The sequence below is a fragment of the Octopus bimaculoides genome, chromosome 3 (genome assembly GCF_046866305.1).
Source record: "Octopus bimaculoides isolate indiv1 chromosome 3, ASM4686630v1, whole genome shotgun sequence".
In the NCBI taxonomy this organism is placed as follows: Eukaryota; Metazoa; Mollusca; class Cephalopoda; order Octopoda; family Octopodidae; genus Octopus; species Octopus bimaculoides.
In genome coordinates this window covers 48,485,026-48,513,016 of record NC_142930.1, presented here as the reverse complement: position 1 = coordinate 48,513,016, position 27,991 = coordinate 48,485,026, and the positions used below count along the sequence as shown (strand labels likewise).

Below are 27,991 nucleotides of genomic sequence, written 5' to 3'. Positions count from 1 at the left end.
TTACAGGCTGACATTTCGTTGTTACTGTGGTGGTGATAGTGTTGTTCTGTGACAGTGTTCATTCTGACGCCGAGGAGACAGAGAGTAGCATGTATCTCTGGAGTCCGTTCACCTTCTATACATTTTGGATTGGGCTCTTTTTCTGTGTGGCCTTTGCAGGCGTTTATGTATTCGTGTTGCTGTTGACAGTGGGATGGGCCATTCTCTGGTGGTACCATATTCCCCAACTGCCCGAAGAACGGGTGACATGTGTCCTCGGTTCACTTAATTCTACCAGCGGTTCAGTAGAACAATGCAGTCCACAAAACATCAACTGCAATTCAGACGAACACGGCGACAGACGTAGCATCGCAGCACCGTTTCTAGTCGCACATCGTGGTGGTGCTATTGATGCGCCTGAGAACACCATCGAAGCTTTCAAAATAGTAAGTTTTTAAAATTTTTTTTACCGCATATACATATACACTTATATGAAAACTGGAAAATTCATGCATACACACTTAAATACAAATATAAACAAGTAAACGGCCTGCCGGGCGATCACGCTATTTATTATACCAAATAGGTTCTACTTCTAGGTACTACTAAAGCAGCACGGACCCGAACGCGCAGTCGCGCGTCCGCGCTAGCTAGTCTTGAGTGGTCGATCCTAACCCTAACCCTATCCCTAACCCTAACCCTAACCCTGTCCCTAACCCTAACCCTAACCCTAACCCTATCCCTAACCCTAACCCTATCCCTAACCCGCGTGTGCAAATGAATACATGTTTAGGGTTAGGAATAGGGTTAGGGTTAGGATCGACCACTCACGACTAGCTAGCGCGGACGCGCGACTGCGCGTTCGGGACCGTGCTGCTTTAGTAGTACCCTACTTCTATAGATCAGAGATTCTTTCCATACAGAATATAGCAGGAAGCTGACAGCACAAATGATGTTGCATTTGCCAAGTTTCATCAACCAAATGACTTTCTCTTTTAATTACGCAATCGTCTTTAGTGATCTCTTAAATCATTTACAACGACATTAGTTTGTCGTCTTTTGCGAAACATAATGTTCTGTGTAGCATAACCTCATCTGGTCCGTATTAAAATAACTTACTACTTCGAAAACTCTTCATTCCTGTGTCCATGCGAGTTCACGTGTGTATGTGTAAGTGAATTTGTGCGCGCGCGCGTGTATGTATGTATGTATGTATGTATGTAAGTATTAGTGCGTCTATAGAATGTTGTATGCTTTCTGTGTTTATATATATATATATATATATATATATATTTATATATAATATAATATTATATTAGGATAAATACTTTATAAGAATTTATCAAGTAGTTAGCGTGAAAAACCTCATAAGGAAAAAACCCATCATTTTTTTCCATAAATATATATAATTTAATTTATATAAGGGATTTTAGTTTTGACTTATGGAGTCCCTCTAAGCGTGAGGCATTATTGTATAGTAATGCCCTTATATAAATTAAATTATATATATATATATAAAAGAAGTGAGGATCGAAATCCTTCAAACATCCAAGTCCGCTGGTACAGTCTAAGAATATGTATAAAAGTATAGATTCAGCATTTGCAAAACCAGTAAATGACGTATAAGGAAAGGAAAAATTGTAGATGTAGACGAACTTTAATTCATAATCCAAGTTGGTACAGAACCAGTATACATTCTACAAATTGTTTCAGAGACTAACAGATTCCAAGACAAAAACGAAAAACTCTTCTCGGAATAAAAATTAGAGTTCGTCTACACCTACAATTTTTCCTTTCCTTATACATCATTATATATATATATATATATATATATATATATATATATATATATATATATATATATATATATATATATATATATATATAGATAGATAGATAGATAGATAGATAGATAGATATGCGTGCGTGCGCATTTATATATCTATACGTGTGTCCCCGACAAAGTCCTAGTTTCGAAGATCAAATTTTATCCCTTGTGATGATTGTTCTCATTGTCGATATTTTTCGATTAAGTCTAGCAAATCAATCAAGTAAACATGAGGATTACAGTTGTTAGCAGTAATCACTTCGAGTTAGCTTGGATAGATTGTGTTGAGCTGTTATTATATCCTCTTGCGATCCGGTTGCCAAGTTGGAATAGCAGCACATCTTAGATCTGATTACACTCCAGACACGATAGATTGTCGGAGTTAAGTGTTCATATTACTCAAACACATGACTGATAAATAAATGACACGTAGATGCATCGGGACCTCTGTACTTAAATACAGAGGTCCCGATGCATCTACGTAACCCTAAAACCAACCCTGATACTAACCCTAACCCTAGCACTAACGCTAACGAATTTGCACTGCAAAACCGTATCGTTACGTATTAGTATCGGGAGCTTTGTATTTGTTTCCTACACATTTTTTTACACCCGTTGCACTATTTTTTTTTCTGATTTTCGTTTCCGAGTAAAGTTGTAAACATTAACCTTGACTTTTTTTGATCGGGGCAGAAAGTCCAAAATATCTGGTTGGAACACGTGGAAAATGGAACTTTGGAAATTGTGAAGAAATATTTGAAAATGAAGAGGCAGAGGTAAAGAATACGTACACCACCCATTTTCGGCGTAACAAAAACCCTAACCCTAACCCTAAACACCGGGTGTACGTATTCTTTACTTTCGCCAACTGAAGAAAGGGACATAATGCTTCCATTATTTCAATACTTACATCCAATACTTTCCTTAACATTCAGGAATTTTTCGATGGAGTTTTGGAATAGCTGTCCCACGAAGTCCCATACATCGTAGGGAAGGGAAAGAATATAGAAATGGGGCAAAACTGTAAAAAAAAGGAACTTTGATGAGCAAATTTTTTTCAGAATATTATTTTGTTATATAAAACACATGAATACAAAGAAAAATTGAGAGAAAAAACTGAAAATACCCGAGTGTCAGTATGTGTGTGTGTGTGTGTGTGAGTGCGCGCGCGCCCACTAGTTCGTTTTTTTTTCGCATTAAATTCCAATATAATCGTAACTTACACCATCTGAAAGGTATTTATTGAAAATTTTATTAAAATATATCCATTGTTTTGAAAGTTATGAAGAAACAGGTTGGGAGGAGGGACACTTGTGTTGGTATTCTTTTGAGGTATGGGGACTTCAAGGGACAGCTATTCCAAAACACCCGCTTATTTTCAGGATATGTCCCACTCATACAGTTTAGGAAGAGAAAAAGTAATGGTGATACTACTGAAAAATTAAACCCATGCTTATCTTGGCATTTATACCGATACCTCCGTGGAGGCGCAATAGCCCAGTGGTTAGGGCAGCGGACTCGCGGGCATAGGATCGCGGTTTCGATTCCCAGACCGGACGTTGTGAGTGTTTATTGAGCGAAAACACCTAAAGCTCCACGTGGCTCCTGCAGGGGATGGTGGCGAACCCTGCTGTACTCTTTCACCACAACTTTCTCTCACTCTTACTTCCTGTTTCTGTTGTGCCTGTAATTCAAAGGGTCAGCCTTGTCACACTGTCATGCTGAATCTCCCCGAGAACTACGTTAAGGGTACACGTGTCTGTGGAGTGCTCAGCCACTTGCAGGTTAATTTCACGAGCAGGCTGTTCCGTTGATCGGATCAACTGGAACCCTTGACGTTGTAAGCGACAGAGTGCCAACAACAACAACAACTGATACCTCCACTACATTAACAAAACACTGTTCGGGAACTGGCATTCTGTTCTTGCAGGAAAGTCTAGGCATAGTGACTTGAGTGTTGAAGCCATCCCCTGACTTTGTTTCTCCTTGACTATCTTAAAAATGCATATTTTTCAGTGAAATTTTCCACAGATATTTTTTATATGGTATTGATTACAGTTGCATGCAAGGGTTGGGGGAAAGGAAAAAGGTATTCTCCTCACTACAGCCTTTGTTAGTGATGCATATATTTTCAATGAAGTTTTTCAGAGATAACGTTTCCAATGGTGAAAATTACGATTTGTTTTCTTCAAATTCTATCAAGATAATGGTAGCCTGCATTTTTGAAAATGGATAATGTATCTCAGGGACATTTCATCTAAAAATCATCATCATCGTTTAACGTCCGCTTTCCATGCTAGCATGGGTTGGACGATGGCTACACAAGGCTCCAATCTGATTTGGCAGAGTTTCTACAGCTGGATGCCCTTCCTCACACCAACCACTCCGAGAGTGTATTTTAAACAAAATTATGAAGAAACAGAGTTGAGAAGACTCACTTCTGTACAGGAGCGTGCCTCACCTGCTGTGCACTAGGGGTAGGAGCGGAGTGGTCCTCTTCGGGCGGCACCGCTTTTGGGTCTAGTGCCACTGTGGTTACCAAGAAAATATTTTTTCAAAGTTTGTAAAGGTACATGCATGGCTGAGTGGTTAAGAAGTTTGCTGCTTGACCATGTGGTCTTGGGTTCAGTCCTACTGTGTGACATTTTGGGCAAGTATCTTCTACTATAGCACCGAGATGACCAAAGTCTGGTAAATGGATTTTATAGACTGAAATTGAACGAAGCCCGTCGAATATACATGTGTACGTGTGTTCGTACATACGTATGTACACTCATAAATACATAGGTATGTCTTTGTGTTGTGTTCATTTCCTACCATTGTTGGTTTGTTTACGTCCCCATTACTTATCAGTTTGGCAAAAAAGTTTGATAAAATAAGTACTGGGGTCAGTTTGTTTGACCGAACACTTCAAGTTGGTGCTCCAGTATGGCCGTAATCCATCTAAAATAAAATATAAGAATTCCCCCCCCCCCCCCAAATAAAACTCTCTTTTTAGGACCGTCTTAATAAAATTAGACTCCCCTTACATAGATTGACATTGGCCAAGAATCCATGGAGCTACTGGCCAACTGCTCAGTATGGCCATATCTTAAGACAGCACAGCCATCCCCCCACCGTAGCAAGCAAGAAAAAAGTAAGTTTGAAGTATCTTACTTTCATACTAACTGAAGAAAATGGCACAAAAAGGAGTGTAAAAAAGAAAAATAAACAGGAAAAGAAATCAGTCTATAAACAAATAGGCATAGGAGTGGCTGTGTGGTAAGTAGCTTGCTTACCAACCACATAGTTCAGGGTTCAGTCCCACTGCGTGACACCTTGGGCAAGTGTCTTCTACTATAGCCTCGGGCCGACCAAAGCCTTGTGAGTGGATTTGATAGACGGAAACTGAAAGAAGCCTATCGTATATATATGTATATATATATATATATGTATGGGTGTGTGTTTATGTTTGTGTTTCTGTGTTTGTCCCCCCAACGTCGCTTGACAACCGATGCTGGTGTGTTTATGTCCCCGTGACTTAGCGGTTCGGCTTAAGAGACTGATAGAATAAGTCCTGGGCTCGACTAAAGGTGGTGCTCCAGCATGGCCACAGTCAAATGACTGAAACAGGTAAAAGAGAGTAAAAGAAATAAGTAGGCATGCGCCACTCACTGTATTATATATGTTTGATAATGTGCTAGTGTATATAAGGCAACATGGTTATAGTATAATATATTAAGACAGCAGGCTAACAACATCAGTGGAAGAGGAAGACGGTGAGCTGGCAGAAACATGAGCTGGCAGAAACATGAGCTGGCAGAAACATGAGCATGCTGGGTGAAATGCTTAGCAGTATTTCATGTGTCTTTTAAATTCTGTCTTTCAAATTCTGCCGAGGTCAGCTTTACCTTTCATTCTTTCGGGGTCGATAAATTAAGTACCAGTTGCGTGCTGGCATCGATCTAATTGACTGGCCCCCTCCCCCAAAATTTCAGGCCTTGTGCCTAGAGTAGGAAAGAACACGAGTGGGAGAGGTTAGGGAGATAAAGGAGGGGGGGGGGGGGTGGACCTTTTCTTATCTTCATTGAACTTCTCTTAATTTATTCAGTTACAGTATTTCACCCTCCTACTTTACCTTCATAACCTCTCCTACTAAAGGTGTTACCCTGTTGTTCTACTATACTATACATATTTTTAAGTTGTACCTTTTTGACATGTGACTTCTTAGTCTTTGTTTCTTTGTAGCTTTATTCAACAAGGAACAACTTTGTAACTAGACACTAACTGAAGGCAGCATTTCACAATAAATAATATAATCCAAGTAAGACAAAGAAATACTTTAACACATCTTTAAATAATTAGTTACAATTGTTTCTGTACCAACTCTGCTTACAATGACAGTTTATGCAAAAATTCTAAGCATCTAGGAACTTAAGCCAAGAAGTGTAGAGCAGGTGTGCCCTTTAAGACAAGCCTATGCAAATGAAATTATGATAGATCTGAGATGGTGTGTTGGAACTGAAATAATTATGCTTTGATAGAAGTATGATAGTAATTCAAAGCAACAAATATATTATTATATTCCCTTTTGTTTAATTGTAATTGTATTGTTTATTTATAATTGTAACTGTTTCATTGCTCTCTGCTAGTCCCAAACCTGTGTGTTCCACCCACATGTCCTGTTTCACTGTATTATTGCTATCTGCTAGCCCCTAACCCGTGTATTCCACCCACATGTAACAAGAAAACTTTTTACTCACCCTATCCCAACAAACCAATCTACATCTCCACATCTCTTCTCTTCCTCACATTTCCTCCTTCATACACTATGCCTTGCTCTCACTCCCCCATCCTGTCCTCATGGCTCTGTTCCTCTTAATTATGTTTATCCGGTAGCCCTCTGACTATATATACCAAGGTTTTTGCCACTCACTTCTCTCTCTGCACCCTTTAATCACACTTCCTTTGCAATATTCTGCCATTTATATTATGGTGTTTGAACCTCAAGGGTATGCCCTGGCACTTGCCACCATCTACACCATCTACATCTCTCTCTTCCTTTACTCAACCATCCCATTTATATTCTGATCCCCACCCTTGTGAGTATGCCTGGCATTTTGCCACCATCTCTATCCTACTGTCTCCCACTTTGTCTCTTCTCTTGGGTAACCATGTATTTCCTTTGCAGTAGCGTACCTGTTTCTGTTTCCATTCCTGATCTCTCTCTCTCTCTGGCTGGGTATCCTTGTACTTCCTCTACAGTAAGATACCTGTTTCTGTCTCTCTGTCTCACTATAAACTTTCATCATCTGACACAAGATCACCTCCTCCAATGCCTCCTCTTCTCTTGAAAGCTTTTTTTTTGCCTTGTAAGTACTTGGTTACCCTGTCAGTGGAGGTGCCACTTAAAAGTGCCCAGTCTTCACTGTAAAGTGGTTGGTATTTGGAAGGGCATCTAAATGTAAAAACCTTTCCAAAACTGACCTTGCCTGTGCTTGTGCCATGTAAAAAGCACTGAGTCCACTCTGCTGAGTGGTTGGTGTTAGGAAGGGCATCCAGCTGTAAAAATCCTGCCAAAACAGTCACAGAAGCCTGGTGCAGGCATGTTGACCTTTGTGGGTTTGCGCTTGGAACTAAATATTACAAGGTGTTTTCATCTGATGCTCTAACAAACCTATAAATCATTGAATATCAACATATTTCATCATACATTTTATGACACAATCCCTGAGAAAAGCATGTAAGGGAGAACAACTTAGTGGAAATTTTATATCTCAGTCCACTTTTTTAAAGCATATATTGTTGATCGTAAAACAATGACCTTTTATTTAATTATTTGATTAATTTTATCTTAATGATATAAACAATGAATATTATTAGTAAACAAAACTATTTGCATTTTGTCCATATGTATGCTCCCAAATAGCAATGAAATAATACAAAGTGTCCATCCACATTTTTTATATTTTTGACTTATTTATGTTTGCATAGCTCACAAAACTAAGTTGACAATTGACAGTTCTATGTATAAAGCTATTGACTTGTAAATTCTACATTTCATGACAATAGACACCAAATGAAAATATTCTCCAATTATTACTATGCAAAATCCCACTGTCCCCTGACTATTCATCCAATATGATGTTTGCACTTTGCAAATAGAGATTCATCAGTCTTAGCATGTTCACTGCCTAATTTAATTTGATTGACAAATAAATATAGCCATTCAATCTCAATCTACTTTGATGACCAATCCACTTTTGCTCATTAATTTCCTTTAACCTTTATGTGTGTGTGTCAATGGTGGTGGGAGATAAGAGCCTTTGTTTCTAAGTAACCTTTTGTTATTTAAGTAACCTTTTGTTATTTAAGTAACCTTGGATCAGACCTGACTAAAGGTGTGCTAATGAAGTATCTTACTCATTTATTCAGACATAGCATATTTATGACTCCATTGACTAATGTATCCTCCCCTTTTTAAGATTTGAGGGAGCTTTGGCTTTATTTTTTAACAAGACAATTGACTGTGTAGAAGCTCCTCATGTCAGCTTATGTATGTAATTGTTCAATTATATAATTAGTAAAGATGTCAGTCCATATGGGGAAAACATAACTAACACAATATTCTGTCTTTCTTCATGTATATCCATCCAGGTCAGGTGACTTTCCTGGACCAGTGTAACTGCTCCATGCCAAATGTCCTGATCGAGTGATGAGGCATGCATGTCTGGTCTGGGTTTTAGTTACATTGGTCTTTCACCAGCTGAAATATCTCATCTGGGCATAACACAAATATATGATAGCAGTAGGTCGCTAGCTGATACTGGCTGTTGTCATTTTGTTGTCCATTTGTTTGCTCAGCATCTAGTGATATTTGCCATTGACTCAATAAGTCCATCTTCTGAAATACTTTACATCTACCATGCTGCATCCCATGATTTCAACATTACCTGGCTCAAGTGGTTACATGCTATTTAATCCATAGATGGGACCCTGACTAGTGATTCTACTCATGGTCAGTGTAAACCTGGGAACAATAGTGGCTAAGATGTGGTTCCACACCCTTCAAATCCCTGGAACGCCCAAACCAGAGCCCCACTACTGGATGCTGTTTTAAGTCATGTATGAGTAAGAACTAATTATTGCTTTCTTAATATTGGTAAGAGGCCAAATAGTTTCTATTTCTAGTCCTATATCAGTAATATTCGATTGTCAGATCAATTGACAGATTCTATCTCTTCAAGAAAATCTCTTAAGATATTGTATTTAACTTAACCTTTTGTCTCATTTGTATAAGTCAAACTTATGTTACTACAAATTTAAAATAGTCATATGATCTTTAATCAGCATTAAAAAAATAAATAAATCATTATATCTCCCATTCATCAACCTTGATGTAATAAACGAAATGATGATTATTATTAGCAGAGGTCGACATTTACCTCTTTAACTGAGTCCTCATCAACTTGAGTATTGGGGATCAATCAACTATCCCCCCCCCCAAAAAAAAAATTGCTGGCCTTGTTCCAAAATTTATTATAAAATTATAAAATTATCACCTTGATAAATAAAGAAAAGGTTTTTTTTTTTTTACTTCTGATAAGCTCATTTCATCTGTTCAATATCTACCTTCCTTTCCGTAACAAATTCTGTTTTATCTGTTTAATTTGAGGAACATTAACACCTAATCATTTAATCTGCTTTTTGACTTTAATACATATCAAATAAAAAACAAAAAAACAAAAGACCTTCCATTACACATATATTATTCTTTTAGTTGAATAGACCTTATTGCTCACTATCTCTTCCTTCTCTCTCTCTCTCTCTCTCACCTAGCAACAGTCTCCTACCTTTAAAACTAAAAGTCCACTAATATATCCTTTTTTTTTGTATATATAATTAGGCTTCTGTCTTTTGATTTCATAACTGATTAGAATTTAATACTAACATTCACCCACCACCAAGTAATAAATCAAGGGTTGATAACTGGAGGAAACAATTTTAGATAGAAGCCTCTGAAAAGAACCATTTGAAAAGGTACATCAATTTATGTAAAAATCTTCCAAAATAGCATCAGTATGCCATTAACTTAGCATGAATACATTATCAATACTATATGAACACACAGTTAATATTACCATCAACTCGCCATCAACATATCATAAACATACCACTGAGCTGGTCATGAATAGAGGAACAAAGGCTATTATAACATGTTATAAGAGAGAAACATAAAATAGCTATACAGTGGTACAGTAGTTGTTGGCTCTTTGCTGGGGCCAGTTGTTTGCTTGTTTGTATGGTTATATTTTCAAGCAATGAATCCGATGTTAGTGTTACAGCACCAGATTGATTTCTTGCTTCACAGAGGTATATTTATTTCTTTATTGCCCACAGGGGGCTAAACATAGAGGGGACAAACAAGGACAGACAAAGGGTTTAAGTCGATTACATCGACCCCAGCAAGTAACTGGTACTCATTTAATCGACCCTGAAAGGATGAAAGGCAAAGTCAACCTCGGCGGAGTTTGAACTCAGAATGTAACACTAGACGAAATATCGCTAAGCATTTCACCCAGCATTCTAACGATTCTGCCAGCTCACCGCTTCCTATTTATATTATAAATGTAAAGAGACAATGTGAACCAGCTGAATATTTCATCTGGTTAATTAATTTTTTTATATTTATGGTTGGAAGTTGTCATAAATTTAAGTAGCCTGGATTTCATATTTACTCTTTTGCTGTGGAAATTAGATATATCCACTCAAAATTTCATTATCCTAACTATGAAAAGCAGTTAAGAGTTAGGAAATTTTAAGTGGATATATCTGATTTCCACAGTAAGTCAGATACATCCAGTCTATTTTTTGAGGAATGTCATGTTCAAAACTACTTTTGTTCAGATATGTCAAGTTTATTGAAGTAATGTGACTTGCAGAAGATACTAGTTCCATTTTTTTGGTTGATACTTGACATCATTACTGGAATAAGCACAAAATTTAATTTCTCATTTACAGGGTGAAACTCTTTAAAAAACTGTTATTGTTGTGTAGTTTGCACTTTGCCATTCTTTTGATTTATCTTCTTAAATATTATCTAAATCAGTCTCATTGAGTATAATAATTTCCTGGCTTTATTATTTGACATCTTGGGACCTTGAAAGTTCAGTTAACTTCTTCATGTACTTTATGAAACATTCAGTTTTGCTGCTGCAACTCAAGTTACTGTTTAGCCCTTTAGCATTCAGTTTTCTCTGTCAAATTTAATGCTTATTTATTCATAATGTTTTGAATTAGTCAAATATCTTGTAGCTTTGAAATTTCAATGATGTGATTGATTATTTTTAGAATGACATTGTAGGGTAGGCGTGAGGAGCCTGATCTGGTCAGTTCAAACACATATCTTGCTCTTTTCATCCCATTTAACACTGAAAACATGAGCAATTTTCACCGCGTAGCAGTGATGGGCCTTAGCATATGCAATTAGCTAATTTCAATTCTCTGAAGACATAAAATATAAGGAACACAGTTTTTCACGAAATATTTGAAATGTTTCAAACCTGCAGTCTCTTTTACAGCATCACCTAGACTTATGTTCAAACCTGTCCCTGACACAGTGCCAGTTTTGTAATGTTTGAATTCTTTTCTAGTATTACCAATGCTCCAACAATTACAAGTGATATCACATTTTCTTTTGGGTTCTTCACTGAACAATCACCACTTTCTATTTATAGATTTTGAATTTACACCAAGTTCTAAATGTTCTAAGTCAAAGTAGAATGATATAGAGTGGGAAGACTCACTAACTGTTGTTGCCTTTAAATAATAGTGGTTTCATCAGTCATAATAGACATTTTATATTGTTTGGTAATTATATCTTTCACTAGTGTTTTCACATTTGATTCCCTCTGTCATGTGCAATATATGCATATCTCTTACAAGGGTGTGCAACATATCCTAAATTATGACCATCCTTGTCTTTCATTTCAATATCATAAGACATATCTGTATATGGCCTATCTTTGTGTACAATATTATATTCAGTTCTAAAGGCAGTGAGCTGGTAGACTTGTTAACACATTGAATAAAATACTTAATGGCGTTTCTTCTTCTTCTTTATGTTCTAAGTTCAAATCCTGAAGTCATCTTTGCCTTTCATAAAATAAAGGATTAGTCAATAAAGTGTTGGAGTCGATATCATTGACTTGCTCACTCTGCTAAAATTGTTGGCATTTTGCCAATACAATTCCCAAAACTTGACCTGATTTTGCTTTGTCATTTATCAATGACACACTGTTTTTCAAAGCAGCATTAGAAAAAAAGAATCCATAAAAACAAACAGTGCAAAATCACGATGTCTAGAAAAAATATTCTTTGGTAACCTCCTAGTAAAATAATACTAGCTGCATTTTGACGTGCTGAAAAGTTTTTGTTATATTGAAGGAGTGTCAAACAATTAAAAGAATATTGTTCACAGTTTTAGCAGTAAGAATGTTTGTCAAGTACTCACATGTGCCATTGAAAGATTTTCTCTCAAATTCTTTCAAGGCCATATTAGATAACTCTTCTGGTGTATGCATGTGTCTTTTATCTTTTACTTGTTTCAGTCATTAGACTGCAGCCATGCTGGGGCACTGCCTTGAAGAATTTTTAGCTAAATGAATCAACCTCAGTACTTCTTTTTCTTTTTCTTTTTAAACCTGGTACTTAATCTATCAGTCTTTTTTGCTGAACTGCTAAGTTATGGGGATACAGATATACCAACACTAGGTGTCAAGCAGTGGTGGGGGACAAATACAGACACAAACACATGATGGGCTTCTTTCAGTTTCTGCCTACTAAATCCACTCACAAGGCTTTGGTTGGCCCAAGGCTACAGTAGAAGACACTTGCTCAAGGTGTCACACAATGGGACTTAACCCTAGGACCACATGGTTAGGAATTAAGCTTCTTACCACACAGCCACACCTATGCATATGTGTCTTTGTGTTTGTCCCTCCTTCTACAGCTTGACAACCAGTGTTGGTTTGTTTATGTTGCTGTAATCCAGCAATTTCACTAAAAGTGACTGATTGAATAAGACTTAAAAATATAAGTACTGGAGTCAATTTGTTTGACTTAATCCTTCAAAGCAGTGCTCCAGCATGGCCTCAATCCAATGATTGAAACAAGTAAAAGAAAAAAAACCATTCATCTAATTCACTTGTTTATTGGCATGGAAGAAAATGAGCAACAAGAGAATCAAGGAGGAAGAGTGAGAGAGAGGGACTCTCCCCTTCACCGTTCCCTCCCTCCCTCTCTCTCTCTCACTTTTCCTCCTTGACTCTCTTGTTGCTCACATGTGACCAACAGCCATCCATCTTTCTTTCTTCTACTTCCTTCCTAAAGACAAGATGTGCTTTTACCTGTCTCTTCTCAAAGCTTATTTTTCTAGCACTCACCACTTCACATTGTCTTGGCTTAATGGCCCTCACTGTTCGTTTTTACTATTTTGTTCTCACTGTCTTGTTTTGTCTACGTTTTTTTTGATGTCCTGTACCCATGTATGCATGTATATGTACATATATATGTAGGTATGTACATATATGTATGTATATATGCATATATTTATATGTTATATATATATATAATGTATGTAAGCAAACACACGATTACACAACATATACATGCAACTGTGTGCATATATGTATATGAATATAAAGAGTTGCATATAAATACTCATGCATGTTTCAAAACACTTCTGCTTCAAATCCAATCAGAATGCTGAAGCCATGCTTACTGTTAAACTATAAATGAAGATCTGTTATGTTTTATTATCATAATAAAATAAAAATAAAATAAGCATACATTATTATTATAGTTAAACAAATATATTTTTATTGATAGAAACTTGACAAAGGATATCTTGTAACATATATCTCTATCAGTAGATACTGAACTTAAAAAATATACCCTAGAAATTGAGAAGTAGTTATATGTTATACTCTGCTTGCCCCTTTGTTTCTATCATTGTGTATACAACCAGGTGTAAGACACCTGATGATGATCAGAGATTAAAATAGAGTGAAGTGTATAGATGTAAATATTCAGTAATGTTTCATTTCTGCAGATTTAGACATTTTCAGCCTAAACTTTTTTGTGTTTCTATGGCAAGATAAATATGGTTTATAATCATCATTGTTCTCAATCTACAACAACTCCAGTGTCTATTATGTGTCTGTTCTTTGGTTACACTTCACTTGTGCAGCTGTGAAAGGCAGTGAAACTTGTTACAGCCTATAAACAGACAGGATGTAACAGCTTAATCAGAAATCTGCATAGACAAACATGGGCAAAAGCTACAACTGTTACTTATCAGAATCCTTAATTTAAACTAGACACTTAGGAAATCTACATTTCCATCTCAAACATCATTACAGGTATTTATAAGTATTTAAGTTTATTTCAAAGTTCATGGTTATTTACTTTATAGAAGATGAAGTAGTTTAATTCAGTCTTTGTTGTATATTTCCAAGTCAGTTTTAATTAAGCAGATTTATGATTAATGGTGTTCCAGTCACAGTCATCCTGTCCTTATCTGGGACTGTTATCTAATGCAGGGGTTTTCAAACTGTGGTCCGCGGACCACAGGGGTTCACAAGGACAAGACAGGGGGTCCGTGGACAGCAAATACTTTTTATGGGCAATTTGATTTTGGATATGTTTTTTAATCAAAATCTTTTAATTGACAATAAACCTATTTGTTAAATACTGTTAAATAAATAAATGTAAAAATATATGTTATTTTAAGCAAATATTTATGTATAAATAAAGGGGTCCGCAAGTCAAAAAGTTTGAAAACCCCTGATCTAATGTATCCTTCCTTTCTGAAATACGTAAATCTCAAACTAACCTGATTATATATTTCAGAGTTGTACCTTCATGTCATGTAACTTGGTTGTTATTTGGAGTGAGGCAAATGACCTGTTATTGTTAACACAATGATAAGCACTATTGAATACAGTTAATTAGTAAAAACTGACAAGATTAGTGTTGGGTTTTGCCAGCAAAAATCCAGTCAATGATATTAATCAAATAAGTCAAATTTGCAAACAGTCAACTGGAGAGGTTTAATAACTAAAATTTGTGTATTATTTCAACTATCAGTAATAAAGGCAATGAGCCAGTTAAGAAAGCTTCATGTGGTTCCTTAATCTGCTAGAATAAGCAACTAAATCACTCTCAAATCACACCTAACCATTTTAAGAATGACACATTGAACTCTCCCCTCATTTTCAATGTATGAGTATCCAATTGTTTGATTTACTACACAACCTGTTGATTGAACAAAGGTGTAATGTTGTAACGTATTCCACAGACATGTGTATACCTTAGTATGATTCTCAGGTAGAAAACAGTTTAATATGTTGGTCTCAAAATGTTTCTACTGTAGTAAATGTGTTTTGGGTCCTAAACAACCATACGATTTTTGTTGTATGATTGAAACTTGTATGGTTATACTGTATGTGTTTGTGTGTGTGGGGGTGTTTGGGTAGGTTGTATCTAACAAGTAGCCATAAAGAGTATCAGAGTGTAAAATTTTTGATAATATGGGCAGTCTGAGATTTGATATTAAAATATCCAGTAGAGTACGATAAAAGAATTATGTTTGTACCAAAATATTTAGTCTCTAAATTAAATTTTCTTTTCTAGGCTAAGAAAAATGGTGCAGTTGCTGTAGAATTTGACCTTGAATTTACTGGAGACTGTTATCCTATTGTTATGCATGATGATACCCTTGATCGCACCACAAATGGAACAGGTTTTGTACGTGACCACACCCTCGAAGAAATTCTTGACTTGAATGCTGCAGCTAAACATGAACACAGGTATATTTGCTGATAGTTTTCTTTGTGCTAATAAATATGTTTGGAGATTTTCTAACTTGATGTTCACCATAAACCTAGTTTAACATTTGTCCATCCATCTTAACATAGTCTAAGTGTCTACATGAAGTCAGTTTAATTATCTTTTGTTTGTTTCTTTCATTTTATCTAATTTTTTTGCCATATGAAGAGGATTGGCCTGCAACAGTCCTGTGCTGGTGCCACATAAAAAGCACTCGTGCTGGTGCCATACAGAAGTGCTTGTGCTGGTGCTACGTTAAAAGCACCCAGCACACACACTGTAAAGTGGTTGGCATTAGGAAGGGCATCCAGCTGTAGAAACCAAGCCAAATCAGACTGGAGCCTGGTGCAACTCCTCCAGTTTGTCAGTTCTGGTCAAACCGTCCAATCCATGCCAGTATGGAAAATGGACATTAAAGAATGATAATAATGATGATGATGTTCATTTTTAAGTCATTCTAATTTGTTAATATGGATAGTTGCCAGGGTTGGTAGGCTAATGAGGGTCTGATTTGCTATAAAATTGAATGGCTCCACTCAGAATACTGATCTCTCTTTTGTTCCATGGCACACCAGTACACATATCTTCTGTTTAAAAGAATCAATTATATCCTAAGCTGAGATGAACTGATAATAAGTCTGTAAATATAGAAATTGCTATCAGCATGAAGAAACCTATGTCCAAAGTCTATCCACTGTTATAAAAGTTCAGTAGAACTGGCAGATAAGTTCTGGTGTGTCTGTGTTGTAATCAGTGCTTGAGATAGAGGAGCTGCTATAGAGTCTTTTCTGATAACAAGATTGACTGTATAATGTGTATCTCAGGTGTCTCAGGGCATATGTCGGTGAGCCCAGGTGGAGCAAGCATAGAGTTGTGACTGTACAATCTATTGTGGCTCTCTGACTACTTTGTTGATTTTAATTAGAAATATTTTGTTTACAGATACATACTGTACATAGTCTGAAGTTCAACATATTTGCTAGTGTCATTGTCATCAACTACTGACAGCCATTATAAAACATACAACTCATCATTGACAAGCTTCCATTCATTGTACTTATTGGCAAACATAAAACACAGATGAGTTTGATACAGTATTCTGGCTTGTAAATAAACTAGTGTGTGTATTGAGTGCTTTGTATCTCTGAAATTTCTTCCTTAAAGTATTATGCAGTAATCTAATGGATGCCCTACTTGGGTCCATTATATAACTCCAAATATATAACTGGAATCCTTTGATGTTCATTTTCCTAAATGTCTTATGGTGTAACACCACCACTTGGTCCTTGGGTACTTTTAATGGCATTTATTCTGTTGAAAACGTTTAGGCTAGGTTTTCAGTTTGGGGATGCATTTCCCCTTCCTCCCATCAGTTTTTGCTGCCTTGTAAAAGGTCAGAAGCACTGCCCTTCCCTCCTACTAAACAATAAAAAACAAAACAAAACAAAGGTTGAAGACACTTCACTATAGAGTCTGTTCAAACATGTTTCTTACATTGAAGACATTTTTTCTCAAGAATAGGATGTTACACATTATAGAGCAACAGTGAGATTAAAAATAATCCCCATTAGCATGAATATTAGTTAATGATGTTTCATGGCCACTGGCATATATGTCATGAAAGTTTACATTATCATCAACAGAGAAGGTTATCTGTTGATCATTTCCTTGTAACGTTGCTTCTAATGACCAAGTTGACATCCTTGCTCAAAATAACTAGCATTCTTTTCCACGTTTTATCTGGGAAAAGGCTTTCCAAATCAATGAGCTGTATCAACAAAGAAGTAACAAGAGAGACATACAAATATTCTATTTTATGTTTAAATTCGATTGGTTACACAGTCTAATCATTATATAATATTTCACTCAGTTTTCATCTGTTATATTCTTCCTGATATTTCAAATGTGTGTGTGGGGAGTGTCTATGAACAATCTGTTATCTATCATCAGTCAGCAACAAGCATGTGACGTTTGGAGGTTGTTTTCCTTTTACTTTGCACAACTGAATAGAGACGACAATAATATCCTAAAGTGGATGTTTTCTTGGTACAAGAAGGAAGCAGGATTGACACAAGAATTGCATGCTGTCACTAACAATGTAGATTCCTAAATGTCTATTTTAAACTAAGGTTCTGAGAAGCAACAGCTATAGTTTTTGCCTATGTTTATCTATGTAGATTTCACCTGGAGTTATAAAGAATTATTGTCTGTTCACAAGATGTAATAAGTGTTTCTGCCTTTCACAAGCTGTACAGGTGAAGTGTTGCCACAGAACAGACACATAATGGACACTGTTGTTGTGGATTGTGGACAGTGATGTCTGCAAACCATTTTCTGTCACTAGAAACAAAAAAAGTTTTGGGTTGTTTTACTTGCTCAAAACTAACCTACCACACTAGGAAAACGAACCTCATACCTTACTTCTCCTTCCCAGTTTGCCTCTGCATGTATGCATATATGTATTTGTGTATGTGTGTGTGTGTTTGTGTGTATTTTCATGTTCTCTATTGTTCTGTTTTCTATTCTAGAGCCAGTTATGGAAAAGTGAGGGTCCCACAACTGGAGGAAGCTGTTATGGTTTGCTTACAATTGAAACTAAAAATGTTTATTGACTGCAAGAGGAGTGCAGCTGAGGTAATTCTATTGCTTTCTTATTGTGTGGTGTGTATGTGTGTGTGTGCGTGTGCATGTGTATGTGTGTTAGAGTTTGTATGTATATGTGTTTCTGGTGTCCAGGGTGTCCCTAAAGTCTAGACACAGGCAAAATGTATATTTTCTAGAAATACACATAAAATTTTCAACAACAATTTATTCAATTGGAATATTAACAAATAACATCTTCAATATGATTTCCACCATTTGTGATGCAAAAGTTGATGTGCTTTGCAAGATTTATATGAGTCCAATGCAATAACTCCACATAGGGCCAGCTCAAAGTACCAGCAATGTAACACCCACGGCAGTTGAAGGATAACTGTATATATATATATATATATATATATATAGATATATATATATATATATATATATATATATATATATATACACACACACACACATATATGTAGATTCATATATATTGGGTCATCCCATAAATAATGCGGTTTTTTCAATTGCATGAACTAAAAGTTAGAGGGGTTGGGATAAACTACCTGCATCACCTTACTATAAAAGCAGGTAGTAATTTTACCTTATACTTATTCTTAGTGCAAGTTTTGAAGAATGCAGTTCGATTTTAACAGTTATTTCTTCAAAGCTATAATGGAAGTGACAAGGAACATATTTGACATATTTTGATTTATGAGTTCGACAAAGGCAACAATGCAATGGAAAGTGCAAGGAATATTAATGCAGTATATGGGGATTGAACAATAAGCATAAGCCAGTGTCAATGGTGCTTCCAGAAATTCTGAGCTGGAAACTACAGCCTAGAAGATGAGCTTCATCCTTGAAGATCTGTAGAGCTTGATGAGGATGTCCTGCAAACCCTGTTGGAAAAAAATGCCATTGTAACTATTGAGGAACTAGCAGAAAAGCTTGTATTTGGTCATTCAACTATTCATTGATACCTGTGTGCCATCGGAAGTCAGCAAATTAGGTCAATGGGTTCCTCACAAACTTTCCAAGTCTAATCGTGTGTAGAGAGTGAATGTGTGCTCTTCTTTGCTGTCATGTCTCACGAATGAACCTTTTTTGGACCAAATAGTGACTGGTGATGAGAAATGGGTTCTCTATAAAAATGTCAAACGCTGAAGAGAGTGGGTAGGGGAAGGAGAAACACCAGCACATCAAGCTAAAGAAGGTCTTCACCCACATAAGGTGTTGTTATCTGTTTGGTGGGATATGAAAGGTTTAGTCACCTACCTGAAGGGGTGTGTGATATGTTCGCTTACCTGTTTACTAGAACTTTGGTCTTTGCAACATTGACTCTAAGGCCTTTCGATTCTAAACCTTGCTTCCACACCTGAAATTTCTTCTCTAGTTTTGGTAGTGATTCTACTATGAGGGCCAGGTCATCAGCATAGAGGAGCTCCCAGGGGCAACCTGTCTTGAATTCCTCTATATATAATTCATAATTCATTCATGGTTACTTCCTACTAATGATATATTTCTCATGTTACAGACTGTTGTTGTTCTCAGTCAGTTGTTTACCAAGTACCCAAATCTTTACAAAGAAGCTATTGTGTGTTCTTTCTACCCCAATATTATCTACAGGGTAAGTGTAATACGTTTTTACTCTACAGCTTCCGTTTTCTTCTCTTTCATCTTCCCATAGTTCTTTTTCCTCCTTCCATTGACTCGGCTGAGAGTCTAAGCATCAAAATTGCATCCCTTCCACTTATTCATCATCTGTATAACATATGGAATATGTGATAGTTATGTTTGTGTTATACTATTGATTGCAAATAATTTTGGCACAAAGCCAACAATTTTTTTTGGGGGGGGGGTTAAGTCAATTATATTGACCCCAGTACTTAACTGGTACTTATTTTATTGACCCTGAAAAGATGAAAGGCAAATTCAGACTTGGTGGAACTTGAACTCAGAATGTGAAGGTAGACAAAATGCTGCTAAGTATTTTGCCCAGCATGCTAGCAATTCTGCCAGCTCACTGCCTTTGTGCTACAATATTATGTGTTGATTAATCTCAGATCAACCTTTTTCTAGTAAACCTATGAACAGAGGATTTCCAGCTGTTACCATCTCATCCTTATTTTAACTGGCTTATCTAAGGTTATATTTTTCAATGTGCCCTAGCTTTTGCAAGACAACTGGATGTGATATAAAGTGAGGGAAATTTGGCTACTATTTGTAGCAGATTGAGCTACTACATAGAGGTTTCCATGTTGTTTCAGATAGTACATGTATTGGCTCTACTGTTTTTCTCAACATCTTTTACTCGTAACTGCAATTATTGGCAGATGTATAAATATGTTTTGTCTGTCCTCATTTCCATTCAGTATCTGGCAAGTTGAGCCAATAAGAGAACCTTTAAATGGTTGCTTGGCCTGTTAGACATAGCGGTGAAATGTCTCTCAAAATCAAACCCTACTATATTAAAGCAAGAAGGACATGTTGGTCAGTGCAGTTCTATATATGCAAAATATGGGATAGTCAAAGCCGGAATGTTTCTGATCATCTGTCTTCTCAATCAGATCTGACCTGGGGTTAAACAATAATTGTGCAGTAAACAAGATATCTTGTTAATTTTAGTTAAATACAGGGCAAGTACAGTCTGTGCAATCCAGTCACACTCTTTAGACTTGGAGTTCTGACTACAGTCGCTCAGTGAGCTAAGATGGTTTTGGTGACCTGCAAGCTGTAGGCTTTACATTGGAGTGGCCTACCCCTAGGTGAATTGACTTACATGGTTGGAGAGCTCCACCTATGCTGTAGGCCTCTGCTCCTTGAGTTGCTAGCAAGGTTGATTCCCATAGTCTTTACCTTTCCCAAGGCAGTGTGGATTTATATATATATTATACACATTACACATTACATACACACATATACTTACTACTGGATGGCTGTTGACTCTCATGAGTTCCTCTGCACTTTGACAGTCTTGTTTTTTGTCCCACGAGGTGTCCAAAAATTACTCTCTTCATCAAGCAAGCCTTGGATGGTTGCTGTTTTAGTTATCAATGACCTGACCACATGACTGATTGTACTGGATTACTTGTTGCCTATAGTGCTTGAGAGCAACAGCCTGACCCTATATTGTTAGCATGCCAGGTAAAATGCTTGGTGGCATTTTGTTTGTCTGTATATTCTGAGTTTAAATTCTGCTGAGGTTGATTTTGCCTTTTATCTTTTTGGGGTTGATAAAATTGAATACCAGTTGAGCACAGAAGTCAGTGTAATTGACTTAACCTCATCCTTGAACATGCTGGCCTTGTGTCTAATTTGAAGCCAATACTATGATAAACTTTTGTTAGCCACAGTCACAACAATGATGACAACATCAACACCATCAACAGACTTTCAAATGTGAATAAGTAATATAAAACTAAATAAAGTGGATTCAATTCCACTGCATGACACCTTGGACAAGTGTGCTCTGCTATAACCGTGGGCTAGCAAAAAGCATTGTAAGTGGATTTGGTTGACAGAAACTGAAAGAAGCCTGTTGTAGTGCGTGCGTGCGTGCGTGCGTGCGTGCGTGCGTGCGTGCGTGCGTGCGTGCGTGCGTGCGTGCGTGCGTGCGTGCGTGCGTGCGTGCGTGCGTGCGTGCGTGCGTGCGTGCGTGCGTGCGTGCGTGCGTGCGTGCGTGCGTGCGTGCGTGCGTGCGTGCGTGCGTGCGTGCGTGCGTGCGTGCGTGCGTGCGTGCGTGCGTGCGTGCGTGCGTGCGTGCGTGCGTGCGTGCGTGCGTGCGTGCGTGCGTGCGTGCGTGCGTGCGTGCGTGCGTGCGTGCGTGCGTGCGTGCGTGCGTGCGTGCGTGCGTGCGTGCGTGCGTGCGTGCGTGCGTGCGTGCGTGCGTGCGTGCGTGCGTGCGTGCGTGCGTGCGTGCGTGCGTGCGTATTTGTGTTTGTCCCCCCCAAACCACTTGACAACAAGTACTGGTGTGTTTGCTTTCCTGTAACTTAGTGGCTCAGCAATAAAGACCTATAAAATAAGCACCAGGCTTTAAAAAAAAGTACTGGGGTCTAACCCCAGCCTGGTTGCTGTCTAATGACTGAAACAAATAAAAGATATATAAAAGATAAAAGATATATAAATTATAAACAATAAATTAATACTCTGATTTGTTTAGGCATATGTGTATGCATATATAAATGTGGTGCATTTAATTTTACTGAATTGTAGCAAAAGGTAGGATTGAAAAGTGGCAAAAGAAAGGAGGTGAAAATTAAAAAGAAACTGAGAAGTGTTGAGTATAGTTGTAAGGCACAAATAAGATTGCTCTTACCTCCAGATGCAATTAGTAATAGTATATCCAAACTTTGAGTCACAGGAACTAGCAAAACTCAGGAATCATACTCTCAGATGCACTCTGCCCAAGCTTCTGGCCAGAAATGACTATTACCCTAAAAGGATTCTCCAAAACATGTCTGTTGCACTCAATGCCCTTTTGAAGAAAAAAAGCTGTTCAAAGACCCTGCTTTTTGGAGTGACGTCACTTCCCCTCACTTCCAGTCCTCTTCTCCTTATTGCTCCCTTCATTCTTCCACATGCCCTCTCCTGGTCTAAAGATCATTGCTCTTCTATTTCATTTCAAAATCGTCTATCTACCTGGGTGAGTGACATTCCTTTTAGGGCTGGCTTCTCTCTCCTCTTTGTCATCAGAGGAGCTAACCACCCTCCAAACATCCAAGATGTGACATGACAAACTGACTTAGATGCTCTCTCAATTAGCTTGTGCCTTATGTATTAGTAACGATGGTGAAATGGCTGAGTTAATAAGATGTTAGACTACTTCCTCATACATCATGAGTTCAAATCTGTTACATGTGCTTCATTGTGTTTCTGGTGAAAATAACTTTATTCTAGAGTTAATCTAGTTGTAGATACCATCAGAAAACAAGGCAAATGTTTCCTTTATTTAATCTGCATCCTATCAAAGAAAAGATTTAGCTCTCATCTGTGTAATATCATGAAATTGGGATTAAAAAGGCCTATTCTTAATCTTCTCCAACAGATTAAGAGTCATTTACAATATATGTGTTTATAGAATTGTCATTAATAGCTTTAAATCCAGTTTTAGACAGAAAGTTCAAACTCAATTATAAGATATGCATGCATGTGTGTATGCATGCACATATGCACACACATGCATGAGGATAGATTAAGAAGACAAATTAACTAAAGGTTTAGAATTTTAAATTTAATTTTTGAGTGTTAGTCATGTTAAAAATTATATATATATATCATAATATGCAGTTTTCATTTATTTTTATTTTTATCATTTCTTTAATATTTTCAGTTTCAACAATTACTTATACATTTAATTTGAACTTTTAATTATCATTTAATAAATGTTTGCTATTTGTGTTTCTGTTCCTTTTAGGTGAGAAAAGCAGATCCAAATATTTTGACTGCTTTAACTCATAGACACCAAATTTATTCTAAATGTTTCATTGATGGTGAGGAGCGACAGAAAACATTCTGGCGGCAGATAATAGCACGACCCATAGACATTATTTTAGAAGTTGGTCAGTATACATTTCTGTGGTATCTCTGCGGTAACTCAGCATTTCTCATGAATAGGGACACATATTCTGGGTAAGTTATATTTTTCTGGACTGTTTTTATTTGTTATCAACAGCAGTTTGTCTCTCACTTTGAGAGGCCTAACTCTGTCTACACTATATTCATAGACCATAAGAGAGGTATTCAAAACTGGCCATCCATCCACGGAAACTCATAAGTGCTGATGACCTAGTTTACAAATCTAATTCGGTTTAAAGAACTGGAAAACATTTCTAGACATTCCAATAAATCATCAAATCAAGAAATCTAAAATTAAATCTGGCAAAGAGAAAAGCAACAAAGAATACAAAATATACAATTGTCTGGAAAGTGGTCATGCTTGATATACAGAAAAGCTGTCAGTAGGATTTCCATATGGTGTACCTAAGGTAAATGATGAACTGGGATTACAGGCAGAATGACAGTGAAAAAGGATTTTGTAAGTAACAGATACATGGGAGTAGTAAGTAGTGTGAATTTAAAAGATTCTTTATCCCTAACTGGAAGCTTCATAGACATAGCAAGGTTAGTTAACTCATAGTGAAAACTTTGTAGTGGCCAGAGTAAGAAAGGGTTGTGGTAAAATTCTGGGATCTGTTACTTCTGATGGTAACTCAAGGATTCTCTATCTGGTTGTATAAGGAAAGGTTATATGCTGCTTATGTACAAAATGCAATACTGTATGTTAGCAAAATATGAACATAGAATGGAGAGAATTTGTAAAGGCTGGAAAGAAAAGAAGTCAATATGCTTTACTGGATGTGTAGTGCTAATGAGAATGAATGATGGAACATGTAAATAAATGAAAAAAAGTGGGACACAGTTAGTGTCAAAGATGTGTTCTTCAAGACTTTTTACTGTGTTTCTTCAATACAGAAGCTTTTGAAACTTTTGAAGGAAATGTTTAAATAGGAAGTAGAAAAATCAGTAATAACTGTTGTTATTAATATCTGTTTTGCCTACGATATTGACATAATGAAAGAACTTTGAGAAGTCTAACAACACATCTTGATACAACTGCTAGAAGGTAAGGAATGGAAATATAGACTGAAGAAAAGCAAAAATAATGGTAACTATTAAACACAAATAGTAAATCCAACTGAAATACAAGGGAAAGAACTCAAACAAGTTGATGAATTAAATATTTGGGAAGGACCGTACTATAAGTAGTGGGATCAAGGAAAGAAGTCAAACGCTAGTTGCAGCAATTTAGCAATTATAATGAATTCCCAAAATTTTATTGACTGTTGTTGAGTGAAGATCACTGTCAAACTTCATTCAAAACTGTGTTTAAAGTGCAGAACTAAGGTTGTATAAACATCGACTATCCGGTTCCTCACTATTCAATTATAAAATAAAATTACGTGATGAATTATATTTTTTTCTTTTAATTAAGTGCAAAGCTTTAGAGTTTTATAGGAAAGAAAATGCAAAGTTGGGACGTTCGAGTATTTACGGAGATTATTTGCTCGGCAAAGCAGCTGTTATCATTAATTGACACTATAGTATAAAGGAGTTATCTCCCTTGAATTATTTTCATTTGCCTACTACCTTTACTTCCAGTATGCGTAAACAGCAGGCAAATTGTCATATAGAAATGCATGAATATCACACAATCACTTTTCCCATTTGTGATGTAATATTATGGCATTTAGTCTTCGTAAGAAACCAGTCTTTTATTGATATTCAGTGATAGTATAGAGACAATTGAAATTCTAAAACATAGCTGGGCTAACTTTCAATAACTATACACGGAAAATGAAACTATTATGTATATTTGTGTACGTAAGTACTGTATATGCATGTGCATTTGTGTATGTATATACACATGCATACATGCACACACACACACACACACAAACAAGGGGTGTTCATTAAAGATTTCTCCTGACCCACTTCCCAAAGACTGGGATAAATGAAACTTGGTATAATTTTTAGTCCTTGACTACATAGCCACCATCAATGGTGACACACTTCTCCTGTAGTTTTATGCAGCTATGAAGACCTCGTCTGTAGAAGTCCGTTGGTTGCATCTGGAGTCAAGACTTTACCTTGGAAATAATTTCATCATCATTCAAAAAGACTTCATGGTTGGAAAGAGGTGGAAGTCAGATGGTGCGAGGTCAGGAGAGTAAGGATTTCATAGCTGCAGGAGTGTGCTTTCATCTGGGTAACATCAGCATTGTGAACTGGGGAGTTGTCTTGGAGGAGGCAGACTCCTTTGGTCAGCATGCCATGCCTCCCTGCTTTGATGGCATCCTGCAATTTCTGCAGCTGAGAAGCATAATATGCTCGATTAATTGTGGTTCCTTTTACCATGCCTTCGTTTGTTCATTCGTACGCCTGTCAGTTTATCTATTAATAAACTTGCTCACTCACCCTTTGTCATCTTCTCTCTTTAAGACAAGGAAATATTGCTGTACTGCATTCAAAAGTAAAATAATGCATGTTCTAGATGGTCAAGCAATGTCCTAGAAAGATCTGTACTGGAAATTTTTGACCACACTAAAATATCCTTGCTTTATTTAGAAATATAAGTTTCCTAATAAATTCTTGCCAACATGGAGCAGTGATTAACTTAACTTACTCTGCTAATGTGGGAATCTCTCTGCAATCACCCAACCAGCTAAAATTGCAATGAAATTCCTCTGATTCAAACCATACCATCTTAAATAGGATGGACACGTATATACATAAAGACAAGATATTCATATGAGACTATCTTTGAGCATTGGTTTATTGGTCTTCTTTTTTGAGTGCACTATACTGAATGTCTCCTTGCAGTGAAAATGATTGACTAACATATTTGGGCATTTTTTGAGGACTTCCTAAATCCACCACCATTTACACCAATGGGCTCCAAATGGCTTTCTTTTTTGTAGATTAGAGGAGCTAGTATTTGAACTCAGGATACACTGAGCTGAAACAAACACAGTTTCTTGGCAAGCAGTTTTTAACATTCTGCCAATCTACCATTCCAGGCTGATACTTTTTTCTATTGACTCTGAAAAGATAAAAGGCAAAGTTGACTGGAGCAGGATTTGAACTTGCAACATTGAGAGTTGGAACAAATACTGCAAAGCATTCAATCTGATGACTATCAATTCGACATTGTATATACTAGATATACAAACAATCAAAGAAGCTTCTACATAGCCATGCAACCTGCCAGAAATACCAACCAAAACTCCCTCAAGTTGCACACTATTATCTTAAAAATGGAAGTACATATGGGATAATATAGTTCTAGAAAGAATGATTAAATGGAGGAAAGCACTTTGTTTCACATCTGCTGGTCATATGCAGTACAACTGTTATTCAGTGGCAGGTATAGGTTTTAAAGACAAAGTTAGAGTATATTTTGAATGTTTATAGTTGTTGTCAATTCTTGATGGTAGAAAAGTGATGGCATTTAATCTGTTAATTATTCATCATCGTTATTGTTGTTATTATCATCATTACCATCTTCATCATTATCACTGTTGTCATTGTTGTCCTTCCCATGCTTAAATAACATGCTAAGCAGCAAAATAATTCTAATCTATATTGTTCTTATATTCCAGGTTATACCATAATTTTTGGAAGAAGCGTGGTGTACGTGTGTTTGTCTGGACAGTTAACGACCCTAATGAAAAGCAATATTTTCTGAAAACAAGACAGTGTAGTGTCATTACTGATAGTCTGCTATAACAAACATGCTCTTAGGCAATCATTCATTGATGACATATTGATACTGTATTTGTTTTCTCTATGCATTCACTGCTCATTTGAGCATACCACTGAATGTAGTATCAATTGTGTGGACATGGCCACAAGGACTTGTCATTCTATACCAGTATGACATCATGACATTATTTTTAGGACATACAAATAAATCTAGAATGAATTCATTCTAGATTTTCTTTATTTTGATATACCATATTTTTGTGAGCAAAAGATAAAAATAAAAGCTATTGTCTATTAAGTAATTATTTGATTATGTTGGATGCCAGCCCACAGTACAGAGAGAGAGAGAGAAAGTATGTAATTAAGGTACTGAACCACTGACCAGTTAGTCCTCATAACAGCAGTTTCCTTGCTTCCTCATATTCTTATCCAATACACTGACTATCTAAATACTTTTGACAA

General features: G+C 36.7%; 1 protein-coding gene across 1 annotated transcript; it reads left to right on the top strand.

Annotated features, from left to right (window-relative positions):
* Nucleotides 1-60: 60 nt before the first annotated feature.
* Nucleotides 61-27,827, top strand: LOC106878131 (glycerophosphodiester phosphodiesterase 1). The gene is made up of 6 exons (XM_014927251.2): nucleotides 61-425; nucleotides 15,482-15,657; nucleotides 18,205-18,310; nucleotides 19,800-19,892; nucleotides 23,682-23,896; nucleotides 27,427-27,827. The coding sequence occupies exons 1-6, from the start codon at nucleotides 90-92 to the stop codon at nucleotides 27,551-27,553; spliced, it is 1,053 nt and encodes a 350-aa protein (XP_014782737.1). The 5' UTR covers nucleotides 61-89; the 3' UTR covers nucleotides 27,554-27,827.
* The last annotated feature ends 164 nt before the right edge of the window (nucleotides 27,828-27,991 follow it).